At 49.6% G+C, this 19,556-nt stretch overlaps 5 protein-coding genes across 5 annotated transcripts; 3 read left to right on the top strand and 2 right to left on the bottom strand.

Moving 5' to 3' along the window:
• The first annotated feature begins 140 nt into the window (after positions 1–140).
• Positions 141–2,280, top strand: WHR41_00357 (uncharacterized protein). Its single transcript, XM_069368963.1, has 3 exons — positions 141–529; positions 590–2,040; positions 2,108–2,280. The coding sequence occupies exons 1-3, from the start codon at positions 256–258 to the stop codon at positions 2,198–2,200; spliced, it is 1,818 nt and encodes a 605-aa protein (XP_069234145.1). The 5' UTR covers positions 141–255; the 3' UTR covers positions 2,201–2,280.
• Positions 2,281–3,609: 1,329 nt separating this feature from the next.
• On the top strand, positions 3,610–6,604 carry WHR41_00356 (uncharacterized protein; the record flags this gene model as incomplete). The annotated part of the gene is made up of 3 exons (XM_069368962.1): positions 3,610–4,573; positions 4,629–4,982; positions 5,064–6,604. The coding sequence occupies 3 exons, from the start codon at positions 3,610–3,612 to the stop codon at positions 6,602–6,604; spliced, it is 2,859 nt and encodes a 952-aa protein (XP_069234144.1).
• A 6-nt stretch (positions 6,605–6,610) lies between these two features.
• WHR41_00355 (uncharacterized protein) lies at positions 6,611–8,074 on the bottom strand. Its single transcript, XM_069368961.1, has 2 exons — positions 7,864–8,074; positions 6,611–7,807 (listed from the first exon to the last, which is right to left on the bottom strand). Exons 1-2 carry the CDS (start codon positions 8,032–8,034, stop codon positions 6,917–6,919), a joined length of 1,062 nt encoding a protein of 353 aa, XP_069234147.1. The 5' UTR covers positions 8,035–8,074; the 3' UTR covers positions 6,611–6,916.
• Positions 8,075–8,567: 493 nt separating this feature from the next.
• WHR41_00354 (uncharacterized protein) lies at positions 8,568–11,037 on the top strand. Its single transcript, XM_069368960.1, has 2 exons — positions 8,568–8,982; positions 9,061–11,037. Exons 1-2 carry the CDS (start codon positions 8,788–8,790, stop codon positions 10,936–10,938), a joined length of 2,073 nt encoding a protein of 690 aa, XP_069234146.1. The 5' UTR covers positions 8,568–8,787; the 3' UTR covers positions 10,939–11,037.
• Positions 11,038–16,336: 5,299 nt separating this feature from the next.
• Positions 16,337–18,960, bottom strand: WHR41_00353 (uncharacterized protein). The gene is made up of 9 exons (XM_069368959.1): positions 18,698–18,960; positions 17,980–18,616; positions 17,546–17,926; positions 17,337–17,494; positions 17,183–17,277; positions 16,986–17,119; positions 16,867–16,926; positions 16,715–16,807; positions 16,337–16,662 (listed from the first exon to the last, which is right to left on the bottom strand). The coding sequence occupies exons 1-9, from the start codon at positions 18,845–18,847 to the stop codon at positions 16,508–16,510; spliced, it is 1,863 nt and encodes a 620-aa protein (XP_069234373.1). The 5' UTR covers positions 18,848–18,960; the 3' UTR covers positions 16,337–16,507.
• Between the last annotated feature and the right edge of the window lie 596 nt (positions 18,961–19,556).

Below are 19,556 nucleotides of genomic sequence, written 5' to 3'. Positions count from 1 at the left end.
AAGCACGCACGGCGTGTTGAAAGTTCCGTGATGCTCACCCGCCGAGGCTACCTTATGTAAGCTTGTGAAGCGGGCCGCCGCCGGATTGCGGATTGCGTGCGGAGAAGTCGCGAACAGCTCGGTTCATGATGTGCATTTGAGGACGAACGATCGACTGACCCATTTGCGCCGTTGGATCAATGGCTTGAACGTTTTCTTCTTTCAAATTGGGGTATTCGAGTGAGAATAGCAGTTGCATTCTCCAACACGGCAGTCATGTCGTGCACCGCGGCTTCAAGTCGAGCTCTCCGCCGGACGCTGCTCCAATCCTGTGCGCCGCGTTCGCGCAACGGAGCTGTGCAGCAACTCAGCGCTAGACGGTGTTACGCTACCGACCCGAAGCAGGAAGAGACGGAATCATTCAAGGCCCAGCTATATCAGAGCACCGGTGAGCGGCTGAAGAGGGACAAGGCGGAGCAAGCTCGATTCGCTACCCATAGGGAAGCTGAGAAGGCACGGGGAGGCAGCCCTCCGTGGTTAGTGCCGCTGGGTATGTTGACAAGAGATGATGCCCATGGTACCTACTGGAAAGGCGACTGATAAGCTATAGTGTTGACTGTTGGCGCCATTGGAGGATACTTCTACGGCAAGCAAGTTCCCAATGACCCGGACACAGCCTCGACCAAGCCCTTGAATAATCTGGAGGGACCGAAGCATGATACGTCGCCAGCAACATTGCAGTCTGCATGGGGTGAGTTCAAGGCCATCATTGGCGAGGAAAACATTTCAACGCAGCCGTCGGAGCTTGCATCGCATTCTGGAAGCGAGTGGAGCAGCCACCCCAGTCACCCTGGAGATGTTCCGTTCGCGATTGTCAAGCCTGGAAACACAGAGGAAGTCAGCGAGATCATGAAAGTGTGTCACAGAAGAAAGATTCCTGTCACGGGTTACTCTGGCGGTACTTCTCTGGAGGGACATTTCGCGGCGACTCGCGGCGGCATTTGCATCGACTTCAGCAGGATGGATAAGATAATCGCATTGCACAAAGACGACCTCGACGTTGTTGTTCAACCGGCCGTCGGCTGGGAGAACCTCAACGAAGATCTTAAGCAAGATGGCCTCTTCTTCCCTCCCGACCCTGGTCCTGGCGCTATGATCGGTGGCATGATCGGAACTGGTTGCAGTGGCACGAACGCCTACCGTTATGGCACTATGAAAGATTGGGTGCTCGGTCTGACGGTCGTCCTCGCTGATGGTACCATTATCAAGACCAAGCAACGCCCTCGCAAGTCCTCCGCTGGCTATGATCTCACCCGCACTTTCATTGGCAGCGAGGGTACTCTCGGTCTCGTCACTGAAGCTACTCTCAAGGTCACCCCCGTCCCCGTCAGTACTTCTGTTGCCGTCACCACTTTCCCGACTATCCGCGATGCTGCCAACTGTGTCTTCAACGTCGTAGGCGCCAGCGTACCTGTTGCTGCTGTTGAGATTCTCGATGATGTGCAGATGAAGTGCATCAATGACGCTGGATCTACTTCCCGTTCTTGGAAAGAGTCTCCGACGCTCTTCTTCAAGTTTGCTGGTACGCCATCTGCAGTCAAAGAACACGTCTCCATCGTACAGCAAATGGCCAAGAAGGCCAAGTCGACATCGTTTGAGTTTGCTCGCTCTACCGACGAGGCCGACGAGTTGTGGCAAGCACGCAAGGAAGCCCTCTGGTCCGTCATGGCGAAGAAGAAGAACTCCGAGGACAGCGTCTGGACGACCGACGTCGCGGTCCCCATGAGCAGGTTGCCCGACATCATCGATGAGACCAAGCGGGACATCGCACGCTCCGGCCTGCTGGGCAGCATTGTCGGCCACGTGGGTGATGGCAACTTTCATTCTATCATCTTATACAACAAATCGCAGCATGCTGTTGCCGAAGAGCTCGTGCACCGCATGGTGAAGCGCGCGATCGAAATGGAGGGAACTGCTACCGGCGAACACGGCGTAGGGCTCGTCAAGAGAGACTATCTACCGCATGAAGTTGGTCAGAGCTCTGTTGATCTGATGAGGAAGGTAAGCTACTTTCTGAAAATCCCGCTACGCTTCACATCCAGGAACGAGTGCTGACATACGGAAACAGATGAAGCAGGCTTTCGATCCACTGTGTCTGCTCAACTGCGACAAGATTGTGCGTATGCAGAGGCCGAAGCAGGGCGAAATCCAGGAGTGGTAAGATGTATATACAGTGCATCATCACATTGCCAAACACATTCTAGGTCTGTATTCACATAAATCATTTCATTTCCCCTCATATGTTGTTAGCCACCCGACACCTGACTATGACGCGGGGACATTCCACGACGTGAAGACACCTGGTGATTCTAGGATCTCTGATACGAGCGTAGTGAAGCTAGCGAAGCTGGGTAGGCGGAGAGGACGGTGGCTATTTCATAAAGTAGGCAACCTAGTACCTGACCATGACGCGAGCACATCCCACGACGTGAAGACGCCGGGTGATTCTAGGATCTCTGATACGAGCACAGCGAAGCTGGGTAGGCGAAAGCGCACGTTGGCTTTTTTATATGGTACAGTAGGCCACCTGACCCCTGACTATAACGCGGGCACTTTTCTCGACGTGAAGGCGCCCGGTAACTTTACGATCTCTGGTACGAGCGCAGCAATGCTGACGAAGCTGGGTTGGGGGAAAGCACGCTAGATTTTCTCATAGATTGAAGAAGTCTCTTTCGAGACGGGGGACGCGGGTACTAGCCTTCGCGAGGCGAACACAACCGATATGCACGGTGCTCAGCAGTAGCGAATGCGACCTGAAAGGTGTTCTAGCGTGTTGCAACGGTGATCCACGGAGGGTCCATCGGTTCCCACCCCTGCCTTGCAGTTGTCTAACGACGACGTGGCCGATCTCAGCGCATGAATTACCGCATACCGTAAATGCTGCTCTCGTTCCATTGTTCCACTTGTCAGCATTGAGGGCTAATAAATGCTCGCGTCTCAGCGATCAGCTGTTGTTAACTCAATTCGACTCGTTCGTTCCGGGAGCTATCAGAATTCTCAAGGCATGAAGACGTTGATACGAGCATAGCTCCATTCTGGAGGGTAGACGCATTGCCACTGACAGAGGCGTCCCGAAGTGTGGATGCCTTCCAGCGAGAGCAATCTGAACGCATGAGTTTCCAGTAGGTATTCGGTGCTATTACCGGCAAGATTATCGTTGCAAACTTGCTTGACTTCGAAGCCAAGCATCTGAAGCCATGCGTCGGTTGTTTATACTTTGTCTTCCCCTCTTCATCTGGATCTGTTGTGGGGATGATGCGGGAGCTGCGTGGGGATCGAAGACATGAAAGCGGGGCGAGTCACCGACAATACCGCCGACATCATTCGGAAGAGCTAGCCGCGTGCCATTGCGGCGACGAAAGGAGTAATGTTGGACAATATTGCGGTCTCGGTAATGATTTGCCCCGGGCGGAGTCTCCGCTTCATGCTCTGTGTTCCTGTAATGACATCGTGACCGCCATCCGATGATCCAGCTTGGCGAGGGCAGGTGATCGCTATATAAAGTGCAGTAATCGAGACATTGAACAAAACAATAAGCCACTCGGCGAGTTCAAGCTGCCTGGTATCATTATGATCGTTAAAAAAATACTTGCTTCGGCGGCAGCCTTTGGCGGTACCGCCATCGCTCAAAGCGCCGCTGGCGTCGAGGACCTAGATGGCCCTGGTCGTGACTTGTATGAGAAAGACCTTTCGGCATGTCCTGGTTACGTCGCCAAAAACCAACATAAAACAGACTCCGGATTCTATGCCGACCTCTCCCTTGCCGGTCCAGCTTGCAATGTCTTTGGCACCGATCTTCCAGAATTGAAGCTGGAAGTCGAGTACCAGACCAACGATCGTTTGCACGTCAAGATCAAGGACAGCAACAACACTGTCTACCAGGTTCCGGACGAAGTCTTTCCTCGCCCAGGCTATGGACAATGGTGCTCATCGAAGGATTCGAATCTCCAGTTCGACTTCCAGGCAGACCCTTTCTCCTTCTCGGTGTCCCGTTCCGATACGGGTGAGGTTCTTTTCGATACGACAGGCGAGAAACTGGTGTTCGAGAGCCAGTACGTCTACCTCAAGACCCGATTGGCCGAGGAGCCTCATCTGTTTGGTCTCGGGGAGCACAGTGACAATTTCCAGTTGAACACGACAAATTACACTCGTACCATCTACACCAGAGATTCGTATGGCACGCCCCAAGGAGAGAACCTCTACGGGGCTCACCCGATCTACTTTGACCACAGAGGCAACGCGACTCATGGTGTGTTCCTGCTGAACTCCAATGGCATGGATATCTACATCAACGATGGAGCGCTTGAGTACAATCTCATTGGTGGCGTACTCGATTTCTACTTCATTGCTGGACCATCGCCTCGCGACGTCGCGACACAGTACGCTGAAATCGCGCAACACCCTCTTATGACGCCATACTGGGGCCTTGGTTTTCATCAATGCAAATACGGATATCAAGATGTTTACGAAGTCGCTGCTGTGGTGGCGAACTATTCCGAAGCTGGCGTCCCGCTGGAGACGATGTGGACGGATAGTAAGTCGGCTTGCCACCATTATGCCTCACCACGCAACTACTAACGATACAATAGTCGATTATATGGATCGTCGTCGTATCTTTACGCTTGATCCCGAGAGATTTCCGCCTAATCTCGTCAAGGACCTCGTTGACACCATTCACTCACGTGACCAGAAGTACATCGTCATGGTCGACCCTGCAGTCTATTACAAGGAGTCCAACCCGGCTCTCGACGAGGGCCTTCGTTACGATACCTTTATGAAGGAGCTGAACGGCTCAAACTACCAAGGCGTCGTCTGGGCGGGGCCTTCTTACTTCCCGGACTGGTTCCACCCGAATTCGCAGCAATACTGGGACGAACAGTTCCTGAACTTTTTTGATGGTGTTAATGGGCCGAATATAGATGGATTGTGGATTGATATGAACGGTAAGAAATAGAGGAGAAGAAGTAGAGATAATAGAAGAGGAATGGGGGAGAAATGAGGAGGTTTTGCTGACGACTTTCCAGAGCCAGCCAACTTCTACAACCGCCCCTACCCCGGCAACAACACGACTCCAGAAGCATTCGCAGAAGCCGATGGTGATCCTCCTGAGCCTCCTCCTGTCAGAGAGGGTCCTGATGCTCCAATTCCTGGTTTCCCAGACAGCCTGCAACCAAATTTTGCCTCTGGAGGCTCTGGCAGGCGCTCAATCACCAACACCAAACGATCTGAGAGCAAGAAGCAACATGGAAACAAGTCAGGACGATGGAACTCGATGAGGAAACATTGGGGTCAAGGCCGTCAAGGACGACGCGGCGATTCCTGGCAAAATGGTGGTCAAACGGGCTCTGGCTGCGGACCCAACGAGTGCAAGGGTTTACCCAACCGCGAGCTCATTCGTCCTCCATACATGATTCAGAACGGTGCCGGGCCTACTCTCGCCGATAGCACTGCTGACACAGACATCGTTCAATCTGGAGGTTTGACGCAATACGATACTCACAACCTATACGGCGCCATGATGTCGACCCACTCCCACAACGCCATGCGAGCAAGGCGTCCGGATGATCGCGCGCTTGTCATCACCAGAAGCACTTTCGCGGGCTCTGGCAAGGATGTCTCTCACTGGCTCGGCGACAACCTTTCTGAATGGTTCCAATATCGATTGTCCATCTCTCAGATCCTGCAGATGGCCAGTCTCTATCAGATCCCGGTCGTTGGCCCAGACGTCTGCGGCTTTGGCGGCAATGTCACTGAGACTCTGTGTGCCAGATGGTTCACTCTCGGTGCCCTCGCATATCCTTTCTACAGGAACCACGCAGAGATCAGCGCCAACTCGCAGGAAGCGTACCGCTGGCCCACAGTTGCGGAGGCCGCTAGAAGGGCAATGTCGATCAGGTATCAGCTGTTGGATTACATGTACACTGCCGTGTACAGGCAGAACCAGACAGGCCTGCCGACCCTCAACCCCTTGTTCTTCAATTACCCGGAGGATGCCAACACCTACCCAATCGACCTGCAGCTCTTCCTTGGCGACGGTATCCTTGTCAGCCCTGTGACGGAGGAGAACAGCACAACAGTCAACTACTACCTGCCGGATGACATTTTTTACGAATGGGGCACTGGCAAGCCTGTCCGTGGCCAGGGCGAGTACGTCACTGCCGAAGTTGATTTCACCGATATCACTGTCCACTACAAGGGAGGAGTCGTCTACCCTCAGCGCGTCGAGAGCGCCAACACAACCACCGCGCTTCGTACCAAGGGCTTCAACATCGTCATTGCTCCAGGTCTCGACGGATCGGCAGAGGGATCTTTGTACCTCGACGATGGCATCTCCGTGGAGCAAGACGCCATCTCTGAGATCGACTTCAAGTACGAGGACGGCAAATTCAGCATGGACGGATCGTTTGATTACGATGCTGGCGTCAATGTTGAGACCATCACACTTCTTGGTGTTGACTCCAAGCCTGATGGCGCGGAAGATGCGGACTACGACGCGGAGAACAAGAAACTCGTGCTCCATGTCGATGTACCATTGACTGGCAAGTACGAAGCTACGATCGCTTAAATGAAGCTCGAATGGACAGTCTTCAATTGAGACTCGGCTTCTCTGACGAGTCGTTCGACCCTCAGACGCTTGAAACCGATGATATATATGCAATCAATTCATGTTGCAGATGCATTATCTCAAGAATGCAGAATTACGTCTCAAGATTACCCTCAACAGGTCATAGCTGATAGTCACTGCTCTCTTCTGCTTTAGCCCCATACTTCTTCCACCACTCTCTATCCAGCATACCCAACTCGACGGAATCGTGATACGGAGGAACATGCTGCAATTTCGATTCCCATACCCGATCATTGTGTACATCACAGCATACTACAAGATTTCCTCAGGTAGAACAACGACCCAATTTTTGTCCGCAGTCACAGTCAGGTTATTGGCAGCCTGGCCGGCGGCGTTCTCCTCAATCATCTCGCTCAACTCTTCGTATGCCGACATCGACTTGTTGACGAAGAGGTGGACACCACCTTTGGCGACATCGACGCCATGGAAGAGCATGAACCCGTCGCTGCCTGGCGAGTCGCCACCCGCCAGCACAGGCTTCTTCCACTGGTCGATGTAGGTCAGGATGGCAGCCCATTTGCCGGAGAACCAGGTCGCCGGAGTGTATAGGTATGTGCCGAAGATCAAGTCGAGGTTTGACTGCTCGTCGTAGACGCCGTTCTCAATCTGGATCCTCGAGTTGGTGAGCTCACCGGAGGAGGCGTTTCGCAGCATGGTCGTGACGCCAATGACGTTCTCGGGCTTGACGTTGTAGCCGTACTTCGGGTCCGATGCAACGAAACGGACGAGCTCCTCTGCAGCAGCGGTGATCACATAAACTTCGATGCCGCTTGCCATGAGAGCATTGTACAGCTCGACTTGACCGGTAAAGATCTTGGGAGGGTTGACTTCGTGATCTACCACCTCATCTCCATCCCAGTATTTGGTGGGGATGGTCTGGTTGTACGCCATGAGCTCATCCACGAAACTTTTCAGCTCGCCCAGAGTGAAGCCTGCCCAGACTTGTGCCACCCATGGGTAGCAAATGAGGTCGTCTATCTCGCAGAGACGGCTGTAGTAACTGTACAGTGTCTCGGTGAAGTTGGCGGAATCTTTGAATTCGACTAGGTGCAGTTCGGAAGGGAGGTTCCACCGGGTTAAGATTCCGCGGTTCTCGAGGAACGGCAGTAGTGACTCTTCCAGATCGAATCGATAGCTGGTGTTCTGTTTGAGGTATGTCAGATGCTGCGATCGGCTAGCAAATGGAGATAGTCACGGACATCCATGTCAAAAACAGCATAATTACTCTGGTTCGCATTGGCTGTGATCATTTTGTCCAAAGTAGCGGCAGCATCCTTCGGCCAGTGTTGAAGGCGCGAGGATGCAGATGCCAATTGCGAAGCACTGGCAAGGCATAGCGCCGCGGAGACTGAGCAGTTGGAGAATCTCATGGTCAAAATGTGTAGTAAGGCACGATGCGAAAGGAATCTGGAAAATCTTTGAGGACTGAATTTATACGAAACCTGCCGATCTGCTGCAACGATTCAAACTTCGACCATTGGGTCAAGGCTCACGCCTTTCCAGCCCTGGGAAGCACGAGCGATCTTGGCAGCAAGATAACGCTGGCACACGCCGAAGTCGCTATGGAGGATGTGACGAGTGTCATATTTACTTTGACTTTATGTGGGAGCCAGGCACGTGCTTAAAGTTTAAGCTCAGAGAAGCGTTTCGTGGTCGTTGCGTGCAAAGGCGTGTGTGTCTCCATGCACCAGCGACATGCGAGCGGGGAGTGGCTGCAAACGCGCTGGTGGTGGATGGCTCGGATGGAAGCAACCTGAGCCTGCAGCCCGGCGCTCACGTGGCGCGGGGCTGTTTCCCACCGCCGCTGATCGTCGCCCGTGAGGCAGCCAGCAGCGCCGACCAGCAGCGCCAGCCTCTCTCTCCGAGCCGTCTGACGTCGTTGCCCGCCCGCTTCACATGCGAGACACGACATGCCCACACCGACGAGCCCGAGTCGCGTCGACGTGCGGCTGCAGCGTCTTCTCAAGTATTCTTCCTTCATGCACTCTTATGTCTCCTAGTCCCCTGTGATTCTCCCAGCATGCCAGCACGCAGCGCTTAGCTTGACGACTCTCACTCCTCTGGCGCGACAGCTCGACACCGTAAGCGGTCACCGCCGCTCAGCCGCCCAACCATCCCGCGATATGGATCCAGACACCCCAGCAGCGCATGACAGTGCTGAGACTCCCGTGGAAGACGTGAAATCGACACCGGCGGATGATCATGAGCGCGACGTCGAGGACAGAGAAGCACACGAGGCTTGGGGATATCTATTCAAGCCGGATAAGACAGGCACGGACAAGTTCAAGGCCCTACTCAGAGGTGTGAAAGACATGATCGTATGTTCGCGCCATCCGGGAAATGCTCATATCTGAAGCTATGCTCGGACTGTGTGGACAGGTGCTAATCATCACAAGAATGAACATTACGAGCCCTCCGACAACCCCGATTTGACGCCTTCGCAACTGGCAAACTTCTACAGGGATCTGAACGGTAACTACGATCAGCTCTTCCTAGGGACACCAGGTGCAAGCATCGCGTTCATCTACAAATCGCTTGGATGTCTCCACAGCCTGCAGCCACTGCCGCACTCGGCCACCTTCACGGATCCAACTGTGCCGGCACTCAAGACCGAAGGATGGATCATGTGGCAGACCATCCAGGTCTTGCTCGGTCCAGAAGAGCACTCCGTGTTTCTCATGGAAGCCGTCAAGCGGTATGATATCAAAGACCCTAGCACGGGTGAGGTCCTACCCAAGATACTCCCTCGAAGCTGTTTTCCAGCACAACCCGACAAGCATATGGTGGCATGGTACGAAGGTGTCTCCGAAAGACTGCGGACAGAGGCGGAAGAAGAAATTCGCAAGATCGAGGACGAGAAAGAAGTGGATCGCTCGAGAGTTGCCGTCAGAGGCCATGACACCGACGATGAAGAGAGCGTAGACTCCAGGGGTCCGGCACTGGCATACTTCCGCAATCCACTGTACAGGCATGTGGATGGCAAGTCGACGGTGGTGCCCAATGGCTCAAAGCGGCCAGGTCTTAGTCCCAGGTCCTCCTCGCTGCGAGGGAAGAGCAGAGAAGCTGCGTCACGGTTTGGGCATGTCATGCGAAATGTCGCTAGTCCTCATCTGTGGGATGGTCATGGTCCCAGTCCTGATCACCAACACCGACATGGAAGCAGGCGCCGTAGTCGTGATCCTGACCGGGAGCGCAGAAGGAGAGGCAGTCTGCCTCATCACTTGCCTGGCGACCCTCCACCTGAGAGGGATCCCTATGACGAGCGATTGCCCTCACCAGCACCTGTACAGCCTCGTCGCCATTCACGTCGCCGCAGCTCCCGCCTTGAGCCTCGTCCGATGGTCAACCGTCCAGACGAGGACTGGGAAGCAGATGACAATCCCGCATACAGCCGCGAGCCCAGCCCTCGACCAGGATCCATGCATCGATCCCGTCCTGTCCCTCGCGACTTCAACGACCCACACGTTCGACACTCGAGAAGCCACGAGCCTACCCCATCCTCGCAGCGTGACGGCGATGACTACTTCACCTCTGAAGAACCTTCCAGACGCCGGCGTGCTTCGACCCATGATGATTCCCCTGAGGCGCCGCCGCCTCCTCGCCAGCCAGGTTTCGGGCCATCCTTCGGACCTTCAGCCGCCCCGCTCTTTGCATCTCACGTCGCCCGCCAGCCGCCACCGCCCAATGCTTTCGGGAGAGATGGCCCTCCCCCAGGCCCACCGCCGCCGCCGCAAATGAACTACGACCCTCGGCAGTACCCCGGTCCACCAAATCGTCGTCCCCGCCCTCCTCGTCATCCCGATTACGACGGTCCTCCGCCCCGCGGCCCTCCCCGTCCGTACTCGAGAAGTCCTCCGCGGCGTCGCGGCTCACGCCCTGCCTCAAGGCCGCGTCCTCCTCCGTACGACGACCGGTATCCCAGCCCACCACGAGGGCCGCCACCGCCGCCTGAACCTCGACGCCGAAGGTCTCGTCCGCCTCCAGGACCTGACCCTCGCTACAATGACCCGCGCGACGACCCGTATTTCTCAGGAGAAGAAAGCCCGCCTCCAAGCCCTGACGACAGGCGTGCGAGGCGCAACAGCCGACGCAAGAGCAGGGGTGCTGGGCCGGACGACTTTGGACGCGGCAGTGATGTCGATGCGTTCTACTCGGCGCCCGAGGGCCCAGGGGATCGAAGGGGCCCGGGTAGGCCCAAAGTGACGAGGTTTGCGAACGAGCCGGTCAGTGGGGTTGATGGGAGGAGGTATCCTGGGGAGCCTCCATGGCGATGATGAGAGCTTTTGGGTAGATAGGCTTTCTTGGACATGATGGATGTATGCAGGTTCTACATGTATGTTAATGACATGAACGTTTCGACTTGCTTTTTGGAATTACATCGTCGAAGTGCAGGCGTTGATCAAATTTGTTTGGCCAAACATATGGAGATGTAAGCCGGATTCTACATATACGATGGTGATATGAACGTTCCGGGCTTTGATGCTTGCTCCGACATCGATCATGTGCAGCAGTCATTGGCTGAACTTGCTTGTGGTGTGTCTGGATCTTGTTGTCGCGTCCCATTGCCATGTGGGTCGATGAGGAGAACATGGGGGTGCGACACATGTGGCGCGCTTTTGATTGGTGCAAATGCAGTCGCTCAGTGCATTCAAAAACCAGTACAGCAATTACGGCAAGGTCGTAAACACCAATTGCGCAGATCGTCTCAGATATGAGAAGAAGCCACATCGAGGATGTAGAAGCAAGTACCTGCCGTGTCACAATCAACATGCAAATGGCGGTTCGACACAATCGATCGCGAGGACCAACCGGATGTTGCATCCGACCAGTCTCAGGCCGATATCAAAAGTGGTATCTGGAAGTTCTTCTTGTGCTTGAACTGATTCATCTTGAAAAGGGTGCCACTTGTAAAAAGGTGCTGAAGTACCCATCCGCAATTGGCGTCACACGTTGCGAGGAAATGAGCCTATTTCTCGATCCCGAGCAGAATGCAAGATCAGCAAATGACGAGGTGCAAGACTCACGTTCGGGGCTTGCTCGCGTGCAGTGCGAAACAGTTCGATCTACACTGAGTCTGAACTTTCGAACAACTCGAGATCGGAGGATGATCACACAATGACCCAAGCTCTGTGCGAGACAAAAAGATTACTATTGATATGGGTTTTCGGTGGGTGATGTGATTCAAGAAGAGAAGCATGTGAACGGCCGGCTTCGCTCTGCTCGCCGCGCACATAAGTATGAATTTGCGACGAGAATTTCTCAATGTGAGCCAAAAGATAGTTTGCAGCTGCACTCGAGGTAATCCATCGCTCAGAAAAAGGCTTGACGGCCAAAGAGTGCATCTCGATCAAAGAGCGACCAACGTTTAGCTGCTGAATTATCAAAGAATGATCTTCGCGTTGCCCAAGCGAGCGATGGATCCGCAGGAACTTGAGACTAAAGTTTAACGAGCGGACCACGTCAAGAATGGCTTCAACATGATTCGACGACGCACAGCGGATGTCGTTCCGCCACCGATCTTTCAGACGACGTTTAATTTTATTAGTCGATAGCTTTCGAACATTGAGGTAATACACATCGTTTTGAGAAACGTGGTTGTAGGAAGGCGCGAGCAACTGGGTCGCCACTTCCCTGTTTCGGTGCGCAGTGCATCGGTCCTATTGACCAATGATTGAAGAGCAATGAACGGTCAGAGTCTTCTCAGTCGGCTGACCCTGATCCAGAATAACCCGCGCGAAGGCCGCAACACATGATAACAACACGAGATTGCGAGCTAGGAACCTTTGTTCTGATATTGCCTCTCGCTTGGCGACGTTGAATTAGTCGCAAGCGAGTGTAAAGGGATAATTAGAGCGCCGAAGTTCTGTCAAGAAACTATCGTTGGTGCTGGCTTTTGAGCATGGGGGAATTCGCTTTCCAGTGGTCGATACACAATCCAACAAAAGCATCATGGACCGCGACTCTCTTCTGGTCTACAGTCATCGGGGAAATGAAACTTTTTCCAAAAACAGTAGATGAAAATGCTGGCAACGGAGGAGTGACGGTCCGCTCTTTGCTGTCCGCAAATACAGACTGGAGACGATCGGACTCGCTAAGATATCTATTTAGTTGAATTTCTGCGATTGATATGACAACATTATCGGCTTGGGTTCAAAGGCACAAGCGTATGGTCCATAAGACGTACGATCTCGTACCATACGCCTATGCGCCTTAACCCAAGCTTGGATGCGCCACATCGAGAGTGAGTCCAGATTTCGCCAGATTCCGCCGAATCAAGTAATTTGTGCTAGAGTAAGACAAGGGAAAAAGGCATGGAGAAGAACAATGAGATTTAGTTGATTTCGTAAAGCTATTGAGGGGACTCCGAAAAGCTGGTCGTCGGTAGTCTCAGACAGTATTAATCAACCCAAAAGAACAGTAGCTAGACTTGAATAGCTAGTGAATATGTTATGAGTAAGAAAATAGTATATAGGATATGGTAAATGAGTAAGAATTTGGAATCTGATACCTAATGATATTCATGATAGTTCATAATAAGTCTATCTAACATCAGAGTATATAGTACTATGTTAAGATATCTTAACTAGAAATACTATATTTAGATTATAGCTAGCTAGAGAATCATATAAGATAAATAAATAGTTGAAATTTATATATAATAATAGAGCTATTTGAAAATTTGATATTTTAAAAAGATAGAAATATAAATTTTAACTAGAAATAATATTAATAGATATAAGAGTATATAAGATTTATATTAAAAAACTAAGCAGTTAAAATTTAATAATAATAAGAAAGTTATTTTAGTTTTTTTAATTTATAAGAGCTAGGTATATAAATATTAACTAGAGATACTATTAATAGGTATAAATATATATAAGATCTATACTAAAAGAATAAGTAGTTAAAATTTATATCTAAGAATAGAATTATTTAGATTTTTTTTATTTAGAAAAGTTAAGAATATAAATTTTATTTAGAGATACTATTAATATATATAATAATATATAAGATTTATATTAAAAAACTTAGTAGTTAAGATTTATATATAATAATAAAGATATTCAAATTTTCTTAATTTAAAAAAAATATAATAATAAATTTTAACTAGAGATATTATTAATAGATAGAGGAGTATATAAGATTTATACTAAGTAGATTAGGAGTTAAAGTTTATAGTTAATAATAGAATTAATTTAAATTTCTTTCATTTTTAGAAATTAGAGATATAAATTTTAACTAGAGATACTACTCGTATATAGAAGAGTATATAAGAAATATAATAAAAGAATTAATAGTTAAAATTCATATAGAATAATAGAATTATTTTAAAAAATCTTATTTAAATAGATTATAAATATATATTTTAACTAGAGATATTATTAATAGATATAAGGATATAAAAGATTTATATTAAAAGACTTAGTAGTTAAAATTTATATTTAATAATGAAACTATATAGATTTTTTATTATTTATAAAAGTTAGGAATATAAATTTGAACTAGAGATATTCTTAATAAGTATAAAGGTATATAAGGTTTATATCAAAAGATTAAATAGTTAAAATCTATAGATAATAATAAAGTTAATTTAATTTTTTTAATTATTAAAAATTAGAGATATAAATTTTAACTAGAGATACTATTAATAGATATAAAAGTATATAAGATCTATACTAAAAGGTTAAGTAGTTAAAATTTATATTTAATAATAGAACTATTTAGATTTTTTATATTTATAAGAATTAGGAATATAAATCTTAACTAGAGATATTCGTAATAAGTATAAAGGTATATAAGGTTTATATTAAAAGATTAAGTAGTTAAAATATAAGACTAGTAATATAAATATTAGATTTTTTTGAAATTTAGAAAGATTAGAAGAATAAATCTTAACTAGAGATATTACTAATAGATATAAGAGTATAAAGAATCTATATTAAAAGAATATATAGTTAAAATTTTAATATATTGATAAAGCTATTTAAATTTTTTAAATTTAGAAAAGTTAGAAATATGGATTTTAACTAGAGGTATTATTTCTAAGTATAGAAATATATAGAATTAATATTAAAATACTAAATAGTTAAGATATATACTTAATAATAGAGCTTTTTCAGTTTTTCTTATTTAAAAGAGTCTAAAATATAAATTTTAACTAAAGATATTATTAATAAGTATAGAAATATATAAACTTTATATTAGTAGACTTAATAGTCGAACTTAATCTCTAAGAATAAAATTATCGAGATATATCTTTAAGAAAGCTAGAAATATGAATTTAAGCTATAGATTATTTAGAATGATTTCTAGTATAGATCGGAATATTAAGATCAATAAAATATCTTTAATCAATAGGAAAGTTTTCAATAACTTTATATAGTAGACCGCAGACTAGGTATTACGTATATTAGTTCGAACACACCAACAGATATATCAGAGACTAAGATGGCGAGAAGAGTGTGACCGAGATTGACAACGCCAGAGTCGTGTCTGGTAGCTCATTATTGACTGGGAGCGTGCATGTCAGAAGCGGACCGCTCAGAGTGATGTTACCCTTGCAAGATCTATACCAGAAAAGGCAGAATGACGCCTCGGCAATAGTGCCTAGAGACGGTATGTCGCCTATGACCGGCAGTGGCAGTGAATTGGGTCTTTTGTAGTCGGACGTGTGATCATCAAGGCACTGAACAAACATGATAATTGAGAGGTCGCAGGCCTTCACTCATGAATTCCTCACAAATGGTTAATTCAGCGTCAAAGGCTGTGAAGCTACTTCGTCTGGCTTGCTCAGCAGGTGGTATGCTGCCTAGCCGTGTCAAGCTGAAGCCAATGACCAATGACGTGAGAGCAATCGTGCGCAAGACAACGTTGAGCTTTTGACGATCATTGCAGACAGGTGAGTCTTGCCTGATAAAGTCGAAAAGACATGATGGAACATTGTATGGACGCTTTGGACAATGAAATCAAAGTCACTGGTCTAGTATCTGGTGTCGCATCGGAAACATATTTCACTGAAGGAAGCCGCATATCGAGCTACTCTCGGAAACGACGTGATTTGGACAGGGCGTACTGCCAATTAGATGTAACGCCTATGTTGCGACAAAGACGTGTATAATATGTCGATTCGTGAGGTAGTATCAGCAGTAGTATATCTACAGTAGGGCACGTATCCGATGAGATGATGAGGCGAGGTTGCAGACGCGGATGCGATGCATCTCGTTGGTGGAGGCGCGCATTGAGCTGCTACTCACGACCATGAGCAAGCATCCCCAATGGTGAAGTACTTGCTAGCACAACCGTTGCCAGAACAGAGCAAGCAGCACGTCGGATCAATCCCCTACTAGGAAGATTGGCTGAAGCAGTAAGAATCAGAGTTCGTTCCTCTCGGTGTGCATGGGTTGACCCAACAGACCGCCTTTTCGGCAATCGACGACGTTGAATTGGCTGTAGGAGGCACCACATGCGCCTAGATGTGATGAAATACATGACGCAAGACTCAGCTGAGGTGGAATACCGCGATGATTTCTCGCTGGAATACCTGGAGATGGAAGAGGTGGAACGAAACGAATTGCCTCGAAAGGTCGTGCCAGGTGGTGAAGAACAAGCACAGCTGTTAGATTCCCCAGCCACGACGATACATGACCAGATATCAATTCATGCGCGGGCAAGTTTCATGTGACATCTTCGACCAGCGTACTTGGACAGGTCGTAGCAACGTGTTACATTCATCTACATCAGAACGCATCAAACAACCAAGTGGCGATAATCGCAAACCCCAACACCGTTATACCACACGCGATGAGCGAAAGTCCGTCGCTTGTGTCCAACTCTTTGACTCGATCACTCTCCAACGGCGTCGATGACCTTGTCTTCGCTCTCGATGATCATCGGCGGCTTCGGGATCTTTCGCCTGAGGAAGTGACGCTTGAAGAAGTAGGGCGTCATCACCGTCAACTCGTGGGTGATGAACTTCTTCGTTGGGACGGAGAACACCTCTTTAGGAATTGTTAGCGTGTGTTGCTTTGAAGCAGTACTTCATCAACTTACGGTCGAGTTCTTCCAGGGTCAGCTGCTTGGTCTCTCTGACGAAGCAGAAGACCAAGAACCAAGCGATCAAATTGAGACCAGCGTAGAATCCGACTTCGTCCTTGTTAGCAAATTGAACGCCACGGATGGGGAGTTCTTGGTTGGATACGTACAAGCTCCGACCTGAGTCATTGCATGCTCCATCTCGGGGAAGGTGAGACTGAGAATACCAGCTGCGAGCGGCTGTCAGTGACCAGTCAAGCCCATTTCACAGTGATCGCAGTCAGCTTACCAAACGTGTTGTTGATGCAGACAGCCCAGGCCATTCCTTGCTCTCTCTGGATGGTGGGGAAGACTTCTGCGGAGTATTGGAAGGCCACAGGTCCTTCTCCGAGACCGTAACATATCGTGAAGAGGTAGACGAATCTACAAAGATCGACGCATTAGTGGATTGAGCTCAATACGAGAGCATCGCTGGGTGGTTCTTACAAAACAACGGGCCCGATTTGGGATGCCGTGCTCCCAGTAGTCTTGAGCAGCGAGAGACCTGCGGCCAGAAGGAAGATACACATCAGGGGAAACGTCTGGGGGGAGATTAGCATCGTTTCAGAATTTCCTGATCGCGGATCGCGGAATTACTTACGATAAGACATAGTCTTCTACGGCCTTTGGTGTCGATCAAGAACAGCGTCGGAATAGTGGACAAAACCTGGATCGCACCGTAGCCCAGAGATGCATACAAGGCCTGTTCGTCGGTGTAACCTGCGTTCACGAAAATGCTCGAGCTGTAGAAAGAAATGACTAGGCTAACGTCAGTTTTATCAATTGGCACATGCAGGATGAAGAACTTACTGTTGATACCGCACATCTGCTGCGCGATCATGACTGTCGAAGCACCGTAGTTGGCACGCCTGATGCGAGGAACTGTGAAACAGTCCCTGAGACGAGCAAAGTATCCTGCACCTCCAGCGGCCTTGAGCTCTTCTTGATAGATGATGTACGAGTAGTAGTAGTCCCTGGCGGCGATGATGGGGTGTGCTCTCAAGCGATCCATGGACCGAAATCCTTTGGCAACTTTGCCATGCTTCATGAGCCAACGAGGAGACTCCGGGCAGAAGAAAATTCCTACACCGAGGACAAAGGACGGGATGAAGGCAGAGCCGAGCTGCAAACGCCACGCAATGTCTCCGGTATCCTTGACAATCACGTTGGCGCAGAATCCAAGGAAGATGCCTAGAAGACGGTCAGAAGGCATTTGCATGTAACCGATCGTTCGACAAGCTTACCAATCACCACCCATAGCTGCCAGAACATTACCAGAGCTCCTCTAACGCGAGCCGGTGCCATCTCAGCAGAAAAGATAGGTACCGTGGCGTTCTTCGCGCCGATTCCAATGCCCATGATGAATCGAGCAGCGAACAGACCCTCCCAAGATTGAGCAAAACCAGATCCAATGGGAGTAGCTGTCAGAATGAGGGCGGTGAAGAAGATTTCACCCCTGCGACCAAGGTACTTGTTGAGAGGATCAACAATAAAGGCGCCGATCAGACCTGCAGTCAAGAAGATGATTGAGTTCACCAAACCAACAATCCACGCATCCCTTCCTTGACCACTGTCGATGCCGAACTCTTGGGGAAAAGACAAGTTTGCACCGTTCGCACCGGTCTGATCCCAGCCCTGTGTCGCTGCGCCAATGGCACATAGACCGATAGAGTACCACAGCATCTTCGGGCCGTGCCACTTATGGTCGTGCTCATACTGCAAGGCGTGGCGTTCATCGTCTGAAAGTCCGGGCACTGAAGCAAAGTGCTGTGGGTCACGAGCAACCAGAGCAGCTCGGCCAAAAAGCTCTGCATGCTCAGGCATGCCGTTCAAAGTTGCGAATTCGGCGGCTTTGGCGACATTTTCCTCACGGCTGCCACGCTGCAAATGTGGCGATCAGCATGTTTCTGGCAATGAGAGGCTTGGCAAAGGGTCCGTGGCGGCCGTTGGTGAATTGCTTACCTTCAGTGGATTTTCAACGATGTTGAGGGCGACGGAGGAACGACGACCAGCTGTCTCGATCAGATCATCGCCTTTGGTTGTGTCGGCCAGAACGGCCTTCTCATTGTGAGAATCGCCGTTGTCTATCTCCGCAGACAGTTTGTCAGACATCTTGGAACCGGCTTCTGGGCAGCTTGAAAGGCGGAAGTTTGCAAGGGACAAGCACGACCGGCACCCGCCCCAAGCACGCTGGCACCATGCTTGATATATGGGAATCTCCACGCCAAGGTCTGGGGCCCCAGCGGCTTCAGCTGGAGGTGGGTCTTGGAGAATGACAATCCAACCTTGTCGTAGCACGGATGATCCTTCCTGGCGGGGCTGGCCACGAGCCGCGTCTTAGTGCTGCAACCCTCGGCTTTCGGTGTGTCAGATGCCACGAGGTTTTCAAGGCGTTACTGTAATCATTTTGCAACGATAGCGTATTGATACGGATATACAGATACCCTGGCAGGGCCATATCTGACGACCAGCTCGAAGGGGATATCAACACCTGCTAGCGGTCTCGCGACTTCATCTTCAAGTCGATTAGTAGCTCTGCCACGCGACACTGTGCGACTAGGGTTGCCAAGCGGCCCCTCACTTTGTCGGCAGAATAGCGTCCACCGGACAGGCATATCTGCAGCCGCATCCGCGCCGTGGCTTGCGATCTGACCTTTGTATAGCCTCGTATGGTTAGTGCAGGATCCTATCGTCTCACACCCTCTCCACATGGTGTATGAGACACAGCGACAGTGGGGTCGGTTGTTCAGCATTCCGCGTCCGCATTGGATGACTACCAGAGTTGCGCCGTCTATGTCAAGCTCAATTGCACCAGTCTCAA

This window comes from Cladosporium halotolerans (genome assembly GCF_011745625.1).
Source record: "Cladosporium halotolerans strain TM138-S3 chromosome Unknown Sca1, whole genome shotgun sequence".
NCBI classification, from domain to species: domain Eukaryota; kingdom Fungi; phylum Ascomycota; class Dothideomycetes; order Cladosporiales; family Cladosporiaceae; genus Cladosporium; species Cladosporium halotolerans.
Note: the sequence above shows the minus strand (reverse complement) of the source record. Positions and strands in the feature narration are given on the sequence as shown.